At 41.0% G+C, this 15,068-nt stretch overlaps 1 protein-coding gene across 2 annotated transcripts in view; it reads left to right on the forward strand.

Annotated features, from left to right (window-relative positions):
- mybpc2b (myosin binding protein Cb) overlaps positions 1-15,068 on the forward strand; it is a 78,248-nt gene that overhangs the window by 52,225 nt on the left and 10,955 nt on the right. For both annotated transcript variants that reach the window (XM_060922790.1, XM_060922791.1), the window contains 15 exons: positions 2,820-2,952; positions 3,043-3,167; positions 4,108-4,213; positions 4,358-4,527; positions 4,917-5,082; positions 6,485-6,591; positions 6,845-6,874; positions 7,268-7,410; positions 9,239-9,398; positions 9,507-9,611; positions 10,604-10,792; positions 10,890-11,024; positions 11,613-11,780; positions 12,000-12,088; positions 12,547-12,742. In XM_060922790.1, coding sequence (XP_060778773.1) covers positions 2,820-2,952; positions 3,043-3,167; positions 4,108-4,213; positions 4,358-4,527; positions 4,917-5,082; positions 6,485-6,591; positions 6,845-6,874; positions 7,268-7,410; positions 9,239-9,398; positions 9,507-9,611; positions 10,604-10,792; positions 10,890-11,024; positions 11,613-11,780; positions 12,000-12,088; positions 12,547-12,742 — 2,022 coding nt within the window. The remainder of the gene's footprint in view (positions 1-2,819; positions 2,953-3,042; positions 3,168-4,107; positions 4,214-4,357; positions 4,528-4,916; positions 5,083-6,484; positions 6,592-6,844; positions 6,875-7,267; positions 7,411-9,238; positions 9,399-9,506; positions 9,612-10,603; positions 10,793-10,889; positions 11,025-11,612; positions 11,781-11,999; positions 12,089-12,546; positions 12,743-15,068) is intronic.

Raw genomic sequence — 15,068 nt, forward strand, 5'->3', positions numbered from 1 at the left:
TTGACTTCATTCCCAGAGCCTCTTCAAACATGTTCTGAAATCCCCTCAACAATTGCAATCTCTCTAATCCCTTTTAATTTCAATAATTCTCATCACATTCCCTGCCCTATTTATTGTACAGTAGTGCTTGAAAGTTTGTGAACCCTTTAGAATTTTCTATATTTCTGCATAAGTATGACCAAAAACATCATCAGATTTTCACGCAAGTCCTAAAAGTAGATAAAGAGAACCCAGTTAAACAAATGAGACAAAAATATGATATTTGGTCATTTATTTATTGAGGAAAATGATCCAATATTACATATCTGTGAGTGGCAAAAGTATGTGAACCTTTGCTTTCAGTATCTGGTGTGACCCCCTTGTGCAGCAATAACTGCAACTAAACATTTCCGGTAACTGTTGATCAGTCCTGCACACCGGCTTGGAAGAATTTTAGCCCGTTCCTCCATACAGAACAACTTCAACTCTGGGATGTTGGTGGGTTTCCTCACATGAACTGCTCGCTTCAGGTCCTTCCACAACATTTCCATTGGATTAAGGTCAGGACTTTGGCTTGGCCATTCCAGAACATTAACTTTATTCTTCTTTAACCATTCTTTGATAGAATGACTTGTGTGCTTAGGGTCATTGTCTTGCTGCATGACCCACCTTCTCTTGAGATTCAGTTCATGGACAGATGTCCTGACATTTTCCTTTAGAATTTGCTGGTATAATTCAGAATTCATTCTTCCATCAATGATGGCAAGCCGTCCTGGCCCAGATGCAGCAAAACAGGCCCAAACCATGATACTACCACCACCATGTTTCACAGATGGGATAAGGTTCTTATGCTGGAATGCAGTGTTTTCCTTTCTCCAAACATAAAATGCTTCTAATTTTAACCAAAAAGTTTATTTTGATCTCATCTGTCCACAAAACATTTTTCCAATAGCCTTCTGGCTTGTCCACATGATCTTTAGCAAACTACAGATAAGAAGCAATGTTCTTTTTGGAGAGCAGTGGCTTTCTCCTTGCAACCCTGCCATGCACACCATTGTTTTTCAGTGTTCTCCTGATGGTGGACTCATGAACATTAACATTAGCCAATGTGAGAGAGGCCTTCAGTTGCTTTGGTCCCTGGGGTCCTTTGTGACCTCGCCGACTATTACACACCTTGCTCTTGGAGTGATCTTTGTTGGTCAACCACTCCTGGGGAGGGTAACAATGGTCTTGAATTTTCTTCATTTGTACACAATCTGTCTGACTGTGGATTGGTGGAGTCCAAACTCTTTAGAGATGGTTTTGTAACCTTTTCCAGCCTGATGAGCATCAACAACACTTTTTCTGAGGTCCTCAGAAATCTCCTTTGTTCGTGCCATGATACACTTCCACAAACATGTGTTGTGAAGATCAGACTTTGATAGATCCCTGTTCTTTAAATAAAACAGGGTGCCCACTCACACCTGATTGTCATCCCATTGATTGAAAACACCTGATTCTAATTTCACCTTCAAATTAACTGCTCATCCTAGAGGTTCACATACTTTTGCCACTCACAGATATGCAATATTGGATCATTTTCCTCAATAAATAAATGACCAAGTATAATATTGTTGTCTCCTTTGTTTAACTGGGTTCTCTTTATCTACTTTTAGTACGTGTGTGAAAATCTGATGATGTTTTAGGTCATATTTATGCAGAAATATAGAAAATTCTAAAGGGTTCACAAACTTTCAAGAACCAGTGTAACTCTACCCCCTTCAATACCAACACCTCACCCATTAATCTGAAAATCAGGAGTTCTTTCCAAATGCCCTTGGTTCATCTTAATCTCTTTCCTTTCATTCTAACTCCTCCCTTTTTTATTCAAACCCTGGAAAGGCCTTCCCTGTCTCTACATATCATATTTCCTTCTCCCAGAACCCCTGCAGTATTCCTTACTGCTCAAATCAAACCTCAATTTTCATCCTCAATAATAATAATAATAATAATAATAATAATAATAATTTAAACTTGTATAGCACCTTTCTCATACCAAGGACCCTTGACAATTAGGGGAAAAGAAAATAAAAGTCCACCAAAGGAAGTTCAAGATGTCTTTCCAATAGTGTAGCTGCCACAGTCCCACCAAAAGGTGGCCAAAGATAAGTCCCACACCACCTGCACAGCCACTGTGATGCCACCGGGCACCATCTCCCAGAACATCATGCCATGGATCCACAATGCGAGCATAGAAGCACCGCCACACAGAGTGCTGGTATGTCCCATACTGCCTCCATAGCCACCACAACACCACTGAGCAACATTGCTCAAAATGCTGCGCCAAGCACAAAAGCACCGCCTCACAACCCTGATGTTAAAATCCTTCACAGGTGATGTGGCTTGGATTGATTTACTTCTGAAGTTCATCACCTAATCTCCTCACACCTCTGCTGAGTGCTACTACATCTTCACTATCCACTTCCTCAGTTCCACCTAGACACACATTCCACTTGGACCAGTCCAAGTACTCAGCATTCTCCCCATGATCAGTTAAACCACATCACAGCTCATACCACTATCACAGCTAAACCTTTACCTCTGTTAATGATAACTTCCTACAAACTGCCAGCTCCTCCTTTATTCCCCATCACTCCCCATAATGATGTCTTCTCATGTACCCCTTCTATACCCACTCCTCTACCCTCTTCTTCAGTTCTGACACAAATATCTCCTGGGGGTTGAGTAGAGTGAAGGAAATGTTTCCCAGAACTTCTCCCTTTTACATTTACACAATCATTCATCTGAAAAGATGGGTTCTCTCTCTCTCTCTCTCTCTCTCTCTCTCTCTCTCTCTGTAGCATTTCTGAAGCGTTTAGATGAGTGGTACTCTGTAATGAAGGGGAAGAAGGTTGTGCTTCGTGTGGAGGTTGCAGATCCCACCGCTGAGGTGAAATGGCTCCGAAATGGCCAGGAGATTAAACCTTCAGCCAAGTGAGACACAAACACAAGCTTATTTTCTGTGTCTGAGAGTTCTGATTGGCTGATTGGTTCCTCACCACTTATTGGTTCTCTGTATTGTAGGTACATCATGGAGGCCAATGGGAATGTCCGCACTCTTACCATAAATAAGTGCAGCTTGGCTGATGATGCAGCTTACGAGTGTGTGATTGGAGAAGAAAAGTGTTTCACTGAGATCTATGTCAAAGGTATGTGGGAGATGGTGTAATGTACTCTGTGTGTGTGTGTGTGTGTGTGTGTGTGTGCTCTTGGAATTAGTTGTTCATATACAAAGTCAGAGAGACAGGTGTGCAGGTATGCAGTGGTATTTAGTTGGGAGGCAGAAGGTTGAGTAATATGACTGTCTCAGGGAAGAAACTGTTTCAGGATACTCCTGTATGTTCTGCCAAATGGCAGGAGGTTGAAGAGTCCATGACAGGAATGGGAGGGGTTATTCACAATGTTGGTGACTTGGTGGATGCAGAGGCTATTGTACAAGGAGATGATGGTGGGTTGAGACCCCCAATGAGCTTTTCAGGTGTTCTCATGATCCACTGTAGGGCCTTGCAGTCAGAGTTTGTGCAGTTCCTGTACCACCCTGTGAAACTGCTGATCAGGATCTTTTCTCTTGTTTCCTCTGTAGAAGGTGGTGGGGATGGGAGGAGAAGGTAAGCTCTCTTCAACCTCTGCAGTAAGTAGAGGCTCTGCTGGGTCTTCCTGATTAGGCAGGTGGTGTTCAGAGTCCAGGAGAGTCCCTCTGTCATGTGTAAAGCAAGAAATTTGGAGTTTTTGACTCTCTCCATGGTTGTTGTGTTCATCTGCAGCAAGTGCAGTGCAGTGAGTGGTCTACTCAGGTCCTCCTGAAGTCAACAATCATCTCTTTGGTATGATCTCCAAATCTGTCATGTGGGTGTGAAGTGGTCTGTGAAGTGCTGAGATGGCTCTCTCAGATCAGGTTGCCACCTGTTTCAGAAGTGTTCTATGTACTGGGATTAACATAATAGAGATGTGCAGTCATGGTGGAGGTGAGGTGGAGCCTTGTTAGCACAATGAATGGTGGTGTACACAAGGTCTAAAGCATTTGTGACACAGGTTGTGAAATATTTGCATATTCGTGTGTGTGTGTGTGTGTGTGTGTGTGTGTTTCAGAGCCACCAATTACAATCACAAAGCTGCTGGACGACTATCAGGTGGTGGTTGGAGAGAGGGTGGAGTTCGAGGTAGAAGTTTCAGATGAAGGAGCACAAGTCATCTGGTTGGAAACACACACACACACACACTCTGTTATACACATGTTCATTTAATTTATTTCTATTGTGCTTTAAACGATGGAAAATATCAGAAAGCAGAAGTTAATATGTGTGTGTGTGTGTGTGTGTGTGTGTGTGTGCACGTCTAGGTGCTATGAGGAGCAGGAGTTGAGCCGTGATGATAAGAATCTGCACTATCGCTTTAAGGTAGATGGGACACGCCACAGGCTTGTAATTCAGGAGGCCGCATTGGAGGATACGGGAATGTACCATGCTTACACCACCGGGGGCCACACTAAAGGAGAGCTCATTGTGGAGGGTAGATATCTGTCTGTCTAACTGTCTGTTTGTCTGCCTGTCTCTCTGTCTGAAGCTATCTCTCCCAAAAAATGTACATTTTTATGCACAGCTGTATTCAACTGAGTATGTCTCATAACCACACTCCCTTCTCCTCCCCTCTGTCTCTCTCTGTCTCCTGTCTGTCTCTGTCTGTCTCCATGTCTCTCTCTGTCTCTCTCTCTCTCCTGTCTGTCTCTCTCTGTCTCCATGTCTCTCTCTGTCTCTCTCTCTCTCTCTCTCTCTCCTGTCTGGCTCTCTTCCTGTCTGGCTCTCTCTCTTTCCTGTTTCTCTCTCTCCTATCTGTCTCTGTGTCTCCCTGTTTGTCTCTCTGTGTCCCTGTCTCCCTCTTTCCTGTCTGTCTCTGAGTAGAGAAGGAGTTGGAGATTTTACAGAGTATTGCTGATCTGACGGTGAAATCAGCAGAACAGGCCATGTTTAAGTGCGAGGTCTCAGATGAGAAAGTGACAGGAAAGTGGTTTAAAGACGGAGTGGAAGTTCTGCCAAGTGACCGCATCAAAATCACACACATCGGCCGGTACAGTGCGCGCGTGCGCATACACACACACACACACACACACACACACACACACACACACACTCCTCTAATTTAGTATTTATCTCTTTTTTTATAACGTGTGTGTGTATCCATCCATCCATCCATCCATCCATCCATCCATCCATCCATCCATCCATTATCTGTAGGCGCTTATCCTGTTTTGTTTTATAATAATAATAATAATAATTATTATTATTATTATTATTATTTCAATTTATATAGCGCCTTTCTCAAAACCCAAGGTCGCTTTGCAATTATAGGGGAAGAAGAAAAAAAGTCTCATTTGTTTAACTGGGTTTTCTTTATCTACTTTTAGGACTTGTGTGAAAATCTGATGATGTTTTAGCTCATATTTATGCAGAAATATAGAAAATTCTAAAGGGTTCACAAACTTTCAAGCACCACTCTCTGTGTGTATGTGCGTGTGTGTGTGTGTGTGTGTGTATATATATATATATATATATATATTTTTTTTTTTAACTTTTTTTTTTTACTTGTGTGGCTTGATATGTCCTGTTCTGCTGCTATCCACTGTGCTGCTGCAAACAGGAAATTTCCCCACTGTGGGATAATAATAAAGGTCTTCTTCTTCACACACAAACAACAACAGCAACAACAAAGCCCCTCCAACATGTTTTGTTCCTCTTACAGCACAGCAGTTTGCCATTGATTACAGTTTTGAACCGTGGTTTCAGCTTTAGCTCTGAGTGTTACACAGCACTGACACTGGAGACTCATTCCCTCCAAACAGAAAACTTCACCATATCCCTGAGAACGTTGTTAAATCTGTTTATTATGTGGAGTGTTTGCCATTCGAGTCCCTGTGAATGAGCTGTTACTATGGAAATGATAACGTATTCCAGCTGCACTACTGTTAGAGCTGCTGTTCCTGAAAATTAACCAGCACCTTCTGACCAATCACAGTCCAGAATTCTATAGCACTGTGGGATAAAATGATTAATTATGACAGATACAGACATATATTATATCTAATATTATCTGTCAACCTCATATCTTAAAAAAAACAAAAAAATCAATCCTGATATCTTCTTTTGTTCTACAGATAAATGCTCCATACAAACAAAAATATCTTCCAATAAAACTAAACTATTTCAAATATGACACTGAGAAAAAGTAAATACAAATAGGTTGAAAATTTTGCTTTGGTCTTTGGTTGTAATCTTAATATGAGGAATATTCAACAAAATTCCACCCAGATATTTTCACTCAGATATATCAAAGCAAAATGTTTTCCAGTGTACTAATAACACAGTGAACTGCTCTCTCTCTCTCTCTCTCTCTCTCTCTCTCTCTCTCTCGTGTGTGTGTGTGTGTGTGTGTGTGTGTGTGTGTGTGTGTGTGTGTGTGCGCATGCGTGTAGGATCCATCGGTTGACAATAGATGACGTGAAGCCAAGTGATGCTGGTGATTATACGTTTATTCCTGATGGATACGCTCTGTGCATCTCTGCCAAACTCAACTTCCTGGGTGAGATTTTACTCTTCATTAATTTGCCATTAATTATCCATTAATTATTCAATAGCCTTTTCAAATAATTAGGTATATAAGAATGTAAAGTTTTATACGTAGCAGACAAACCTGTATCTCTAAGCACAGATATTTATAAATATTTATTTTTAGCCTCTCTGAATTTGATTTATTTTCCATAATTAAAAAAGTGTTTTTAAAAGTAAATAATCTATTTGTCTACTCGTATTTCTTGCCTCTTTTTTATTCTCAGAGATCAAGATTGACTATGTGCCAAGGCAAGGTGAGCAATCAATCAATCAATCAATCAATCAATCAATCAATCAATCAAGCAATCAGTTGATTAATCAACCAAATTAATTAATCACTCAAACTATGAAACACTCGACCAATCAGGCACTCAATCTCTGTGCCTAACAATCGCTTAATTGATTAGTTAATTAATCCACCAATCAATTAATCACTCAACAAATCAATAATTCCATGAAACAATCAGTTGCTCTATCAATCATTCAATCAGTCAGTGTCACACTTCATTAATCTGTCCATCATCAGCCCTGTAAACCATCTTTCATTAATCTCATTTGTCTCTGTGTCTGTCACTCTTTTTCCTGTCTGTCCTGTCTTTCTCGATTCTGTCTTTCTCTATCCTCTCTCCTTTCTGTATCTCGATCAGATCCTCCTAAGATCCATCTCGATGTGTCAGGCAATGTGGTGTCTCAGAATACAATCATTGTTGTCGCTGGCAACAAACTCCGCCTTGATGTGGAGATCACGGGAGAGCCCGCCCCTACTGTGTGCTGGAAGAAGGGGGATAATGTACACACACACACACACACACACACACACACACACACACACACACACACACACACATATATATATATTAAATCTGTCTTAAATCTTTAACACTCGAATTCTGGATGTTTTCATCCCAACCCAACGGGGTGCCCCGCCTCCTTCTCCCCATACAAGCTCATCCCTCCGTCTTCAGGGCAGTTCTCACTGATACAACTAAACATTGTGATGCAAATGTTGAGCTTGAGTTAGGCTACATCCACACGACAACGGCAACGAGATGTTATTTAAAAATATATCGCGTCCAAATGGGCAACGATCAGTAAAATATCAGGTCCATATGGCAACGTAACGCTTGCTGAAAACGATGCAATACACATGCCATACCTCTAGGGGTGCTGTAAGACGGTCCCTTCGGAGACACCAGAAGAATAGAAGAAGTAAGGATGCATGCACATAAACTATTATGCGTGAGACTTCATATTAGCCACAAAGTCAGAAAAATCTGTTCGTAAAATTACATTATAATGACCAAATACAATGAAAAGTATTTTTCCAGTCTCACCTGTGAAAGGTAATCCCATGTGATCTCGTTTGGACGGCAAACCTGTTGGTACAATTAAACGCAGCACATGAATGAGGCATCTTTATTCTCCGCTTTGACCCATCCAATATGGCGGCGAGGATGACGTATGATTCTACGCGGAAGGCGGCGTCTTTAATGGTCCGGAATAAATTGAATGCTACACGTTGATGGATTAATTTGCTCTTCTACGCCCTTTTTGAGGAATGTATTGTAGGACTTAAACCAACATCTGAAGAGGTGAGATCGCTCCTTTTTTTCCCTATTTTTGCTGGCGGGATTGACTCTGCCCTAAGGGCTATTCTCTCTCTCTCTCTCTCTCTCTCTCTCTCTCTCTCTCACTTTGCACCATTACACAATAAATATTCACAGTGAAAATATTTTGTAAGTGCGTTTCATGAACCAAGTTATAGGATTTGTTGACAACTCGCATCAAGTTCGTTACACTTCTACCCGGCGTGAAGCACTCACAGTCATGTGGTTGTGACGTCATCGTAAACAAATCCGTTCTACTCATCCAGACGACTTCGCAATGGCAACGTTGCCAGATCTTTCCACTCTGGAACCCGTTCTCAAAAGATTGTGTTTTGGGGCACCCAAAACGCCGGTGCCGTGTGGACGCCAGGCCGAAACGATAAACAATTGTATCGGATTCACCTGAATCCGTTGCCGTGTGGACAGGGCCTTAGTTTGAGCAAAGCAACAGTTAAAAAAGGTTTTTTTTTTTAAAATAGTGTGTCTGTGTGTGTTTGACACATGTGCGATACACACATTAGTGATGTTCAAGAGAGACAGAATCAGACAGTGTAAAAATCAGTGTGCTTTTATGGAAGAATAAAAGTCAAGTTTATTTGTATAGCGCTTTTAATAATATACATTGTCGCAAAGCAGCTTTACATAAATTTAAAGACTTTAAACATGAGAAAATTTTACCCCTAATCTATCCCCAATGAGCAAGCCTGTGGTGACAGTGGCAAGGGAAAACTCCCTCAGACAACATGAGGAAGAAACCATAGTAAATAAAAAACATAGTAAATAAAAAAATGACTGAAATGACAGATTTATAATTGATCTCAGATAGGCTGAGACATATCTGTGATAGATTTCAGATAAGTCTGAGTCAGATTTAATACTGATTGTGACTGATTTAAGACAGATCTGAAACAGATTTGAAACAGATTTAAGACACATCATTATCCCGTCAGAAACTCCCTTCTGTCCTGGTCAATCTGTACTTTAGCTTTCAAGGCTCCTCCCCCTTTACAGGAACTGTCAGCAACAGAAGGGCGTGTCAGAGTGGAGAGCAGGACCGGCCTGAGCTCCTTTGTCATTGAGGGGGCGGAACGGGATGATGAAGGAAACTATAAAATCACTGTGACCAATCCAGCAGGACAGGATAAAGCTAATTTATTCGTCAAGATAGTGGGTGAGGAATAAAAGACAAAAAAAATACAGCTGTAAATCTTTATGATCTGTGTGTGTGAAACAAACTTCACATAGTTAAGCCTTTATAACCCATAGTGTGTGTGTGTAGATGTGCCTGATCCTCCTGAACATGTAAAGTGTACCGCGGTAGGAGAGGACTGCGCTTCTATAATCTGGGAGCCGCCCAAATTTGACGGAGGAGCACCGCTAAAGGGTAAAACCTTTTATTTGGGATGTAACACTTTTTAAATGTCTGTTATTCATTTACTACAATGGGTGCTGATGTACACTTGTGTATTGGCTTTCATGCACTTCCACTCTCTGACCAAAGCTTAGCTTAGCTAATGGCAATGTCAGTGTTGTAGTTGAGTCACTAAACCTCAAGTCCAAGTCCAGTCTCGAGGCCCCAGTATTCAAGTCCAAGTCAAGTCCAAGTCATTAAAGAAAATTTTGAGCTGAGTCCAAGTCGAGTCCACCATTGAGCCGAGTCAAGTCCAAGTCAAGTCCAAGAACAAGACGCCAACTGCACCATTTGACAGTGGCTGTTGCTGCCTATATATGAAACTGTTTACAGCGCATGAGAGAGTCCACTTAGTGCAAGTGCTGTCTGGAGCATGCCCAAGAGTCTGTTTGATGCACGCACCAAGGTGTACAGGTGTGACACTCTTGCATGAAATTAGTACAAAATTAATATAGATATAAATACCTTATACCAAATTATTATGGCATATTGCAAAAAATAATGAAAAAAATCCAAGTCCTTGTCTCCAAGTTACAAGTCCGAATGCAGTTAATGTACGAGTCTGAGTCCAAGTCCGAGTCATCAGTGCTCAAGTCCAAGTCAAGTCATGAGTCCTTAAAATTAGGGCATGAGTCAGACTTGAGTACTGCAAGCCTGGGTAATGTTATAAATGACTATTTGTAAAATACAGCAGGATATGAGTTATCAGGATCCCTTCAACAGTTTTCGTTCTGTTTATATATCACCATGCCATCTCCAGTACAGTGGTGTTTCTTTAACTCAAGTGTCCATGCTATGGGTTTCATGTGTGTTCTTTGGGTTGATTGATGACTCCAGCTTTCAAAAGCTTTCTACTTTAAATGTTTCCTGAAATGAGTCCTCACAGAAATGTTAAGTGTTTTCCTCAGAGGGACAAACAGAAGATGGGTTTTGGGTGCTCAGTAGAAATGTCTGTTTTTCTGCAGGTTACCTCATGGAGAGGAAGAAGAAAGGATCATCTCGATGGACAAAGCTGAACTTTGATGTGTTTGAGGGTACAAAGTATGAAGCAAAGAGAATGATTGAGGGAATTCTGTATGAGATGAGAGTTTATGCCGTTAATGGCATTGGAGTCTCAGCACCAAGTCTCAACTCCAAACCTTTCATGCCGATTGGTAAGAACACACAACAGTGAGTGTGTGTTACAGTCTCTCAGTGACAGTATGTGATTGGCTGGTGCGCTTGTGATCTACATTTCTCTCTCTTTCTTAGCCCCCACTAGTGAGCCCACAAAGTTAATAGTTGAAGATGTGACTGACACAACCTGCTCTCTGAAGTGGCTGGCTCCAGAAAAAATTGGTGCTGGCGGTTTGGACGGATATGTCATTGAGTACTGCAAAGAGGGAGGTAAGGAGAATTTATAGCCCAGCTCACAGTATGTGCAAATCTGCACTACTGCATGGGCACCAGAGGGTCAAATCACAGAAGGACCCAGAAAACATGGCACTGTCCTTGAAACTACATCCTTCAGATCACCAGGTGGTGCTGCCAGGTTAAAGAAATGTGGGTCAGATAGGGACTACAGGAGTCAGGTCAGTGACAGAGATGAGAACAGAATAAGGAGCTGGACCTACAAAAATGGATCCATTTCAATTTCAAGGGATGTCCCAAGTGCAAGGACCGAATAATGGGATATGGGGCCAGATCAGAGCAGGAATTAGAGCAGGTTCAAAGGATAAATCAAGAACCAAATGAGAATTTACAACTGCATCCAAATAAGGTTCATGAGCTGGAGGGTCATCATAAGTTGACTGAGAATCAGAGGCAAGATCTGTACTAGAACTAGAGACAAGGTCAGGAACTGGATCTTCATCAAATGTTCAGACAGGATCAGGATTAATTTTGATTGGCTGGATAATCTCTGGTAATGGATTGGTTATTCCTCCATTCCACGGTTCCTTCATGCATGTGTACTTTTTACTGTTTGCTTGTCAGATACGACGTGGCAGGTGGCAAACACTGAGCTGGTGGAACGTCAGAACTATGTGGTGAAGAATTTGCCAACAGGAGAGAAGATGAATTTCCGTGTTGTAGCAGTGAATATTGCAGGTCGAAGCCCTCCTGCTGTCCTTGCCCAGCCTGTCACAGTCAGGGAGATCATGGGTACATCTTATGAAAAAAATATTATGATTAGGAAATCTGAATTCATTCAACTGTTATATATGTGTCATTTAATGTTGTCTGCCACAGTATGTAGTGCAAACTGTCATATTAGTGGGATTGTTATCCTACCTGTAATGTTTTCCTACCTGGCATAATGAATAAATGGAAAATGGGCAGGGATTCTCTGACACTTTCATTCTTTCATTTCCTTTCTCTCAGAGCATCCTAAAATCCGTCTTCCTCGCTATCTGAGAACTAAATACATCAAGAAAGTGGGAGAAACCATCAACCTGCTCATTCCCTTCCAGGTGTGATTGAGTTTTGCTGTTCACATTGTTTTTGACTGGTTGCTAGTTATTCTGGTTGTTGTGGTTGTGGGATTTGCATCATCCCATTTCAGGCACATTCCAAGATCTTAGTCCAACATTTCTGAATGTCTGTTTTTCGGCACTCAGCTGTTGGTAGGGGTTCTCACACGATTGAATATTTCATGATTTGTGGATTGTGCGAAATTATAATGAAAGCAATCTCCTTAGAAATGACATCATATGAACATGCCTCACTCAGTGATGGTTGAAGTGTGCATTGCACACACAGCTTAATCTGGCATTTTTCTTGTGTAACTAAATTAGAAACATCAAGAACAATATTGGTCAACGTTGGACAATTTAAGTTTGCTTAGAAAAAACTTTCCCTGACTCTTTTTTTTTTTGTGTGTGTGTGTGTGTGTGTGCGTGTGTGTGTGTGTGTGTGTGCGCGTGCTTAGGGTAAACCTCGCCCTGTGGCTCAGTGGTTGAAGGATGGAGAACCAGTTGATCCTAAGAAAGTGGGAATCAGAAACTCAAATGTTGACTCGGTATTGTTTATCCGTACAGCAGAGAGAGAACATTCTGGAAAATATACACTAGTCCTGCAAATTGAGAGCATGGAAGACAGCGCCACCATTGATATCCGTGTTGTGGGTAAGTAAAAAAATTAAAATAAATTGATCTACAAAAGACAATCATATTTTTAAATCCACTTGTTACATACAGTGAGGGGGAAAAGTACAACCCCGATTCCAAAAAAGTTGGGACAAAGTACAAATTGTAAATAAAAATGGAATGCAATGATGTGGAAGTTTCAAAATTCCATATTTTATTCAGAATAGAACATAGATGACATATCAAATGTTTAAACTGAGAAAATGTATCATTTAAAGATAAAAATTAGGTGATTTTAAATTTCATGACAACAACACATCTCAAAAAGGTTGGGACAAGGCCATGTTTCCCACTGTGAGACATCCCCTTTTCTCTTTACAACAGTCTGTAAACGTCTGGGGACTGAGGAGACAAGTTGCTCAAGTTTAGGGATAGGAATGTTAACCCATTCTTGTCTAATGTAGGATTCTAGTTGCTCAACTGTCTTAGGTCTTTTTTGTCGTATCTTCCGTTTTATGATGCGCCAAATGTTTTCCATGGGTGAAAGATCTGGACTGCAGGCTGGCCAGTTCAGTACCTGGACCCTTCTTCTATGCAGCCATGATGCCGTAATTGATGCAGTATTTGGTTTGGCATTGTCATGTTGGAAAATGCAAGGTCTTCCCTGAAAGAGACGTCGTCTGGATGGGAGCATATGTTGCTCTAGAACCTGGATATACCTTTCAGCATTGATGGTGTCTTTCCAGATGTGTAAGCTGCCCATGCAACACGCACTAATGCAACCCCATATCATCAGAGATGCAGGCTTCTGAACTGAGCGCTGATAACAACTTGGGTTGTCCTTCTCCTCTTTAGTCCGAATGACACGGTGTCCCTGATTTCCATAAAGAACTTCAAATTTTGATTCGTCTGACCACAGAACAGTTTTCCACTTTGCCACAGGCCATTTTAAATGAGCCTTGGCCCAGAGAAGACGTCTGCGCTTCTGGACCATGTTTAGATACGGCTTCTTCTTTGAACTATAGAGTTTTAGCTGGCAACGGCAGATGGCACGGTGAATTGTGTTCACAGATAATGTTCTCTGGAAATATTCCTGAGCCCATTTTGTGATTTCCAATACAGAAGCATGCCTGTATGTGATGCAGTGCCATCTAAGGGCCTGAAGATCACGGGCACCCAGTATGGTTTTCCGGCCTTGACCCTTACGCACAGAGATTCTTCCAGATTCTCTGAATCTTTTGATGATATTATGCACTGTAGATGATGATATGTTCAAACTCTTTGCAATTTTACACTGTCGAACTCCTTTCTGATATTGCTCCACTATTTGTCGGCGCAGAATTAGGGGGATTGGTGATCCTCTTCCCATGTTTACTTCTGAGAGCCACTGTCACTCCAAGATGCTCTTTTTATACCCAGTCATGACCTATTGCCAATTGACCTAATGAGTTGCAATTTGGTCCTCCAGCTGTTCCTTTTTTGTACCTTTAACTTTTCCAGCCTCTTATTGCCCCTGTCCCAACTTTTTTGAGATGTGTTGCTGTCATGAAATTTTAAATGAGCCAATATTTGGCATGAAATTTCAAAATGTCTCACTTTCGACATTTGATATGTTGTCTATGTTCTATTGTGAATACAATATCAATTTTTGAGAGTTGTAAATTATTGCATTCCATTTTTATTTACAATTTGTACTTTGTCCCAACTTTTTTGGAATCGGGGTTGTATTTGAATATGTTTATTTTTTGTTATTTAATATATTTCCAATGCATATACATATTGTTTATGTTATATGTCAGGGAGAGTGGTAGCACAGTGTTTAAGATGTCTACATGATTTTTGACACACATCTTTGTCCTATTTTTTTGCATGAGGTGGAGGAACAGAGATAACTGAGATGTAGTGCATTGCTTATTGTTCTCTAACTGTTGTTCCTGCTGCTTTCAGGTCATCCTGCAACTCTTTTCATGTGACTTCTGGCTTGGTTCTTACCTTTCTTATCATTAGTCTGAGAGCATGTTGTGAAATCCTTTGTGGTCTACCTGTCTGGGGATGAGCGGTTGTAATTTCATTACTAACTGTATAGACAGAGATGATTAAGGTATTTGTTGTGGTTCTGTAGTTTGTTACTCAATTCAGTTAAATTCAGTTTTATTTATATATCACTTTTAACAATGGACAATGACACAAAGCATCTTAACAGAAACAACAAAAACAATATATGTTAATATAAAATTACAACATGTTATATTAAACATATGAACTAATTTGATCCCTAATAAGCAAGCCGGGTGGCATGGTGGTGTAGTGGTTAGCGCTGTCGCCTCACAGCAAGAAGGTCCGGGTTCGAGCCCTGTGGCCGGCG

This window comes from Neoarius graeffei, chromosome 5 (genome assembly GCF_027579695.1).
Source record: "Neoarius graeffei isolate fNeoGra1 chromosome 5, fNeoGra1.pri, whole genome shotgun sequence".
In the NCBI taxonomy this organism is placed as follows: domain Eukaryota; kingdom Metazoa; phylum Chordata; class Actinopteri; order Siluriformes; family Ariidae; genus Neoarius; species Neoarius graeffei.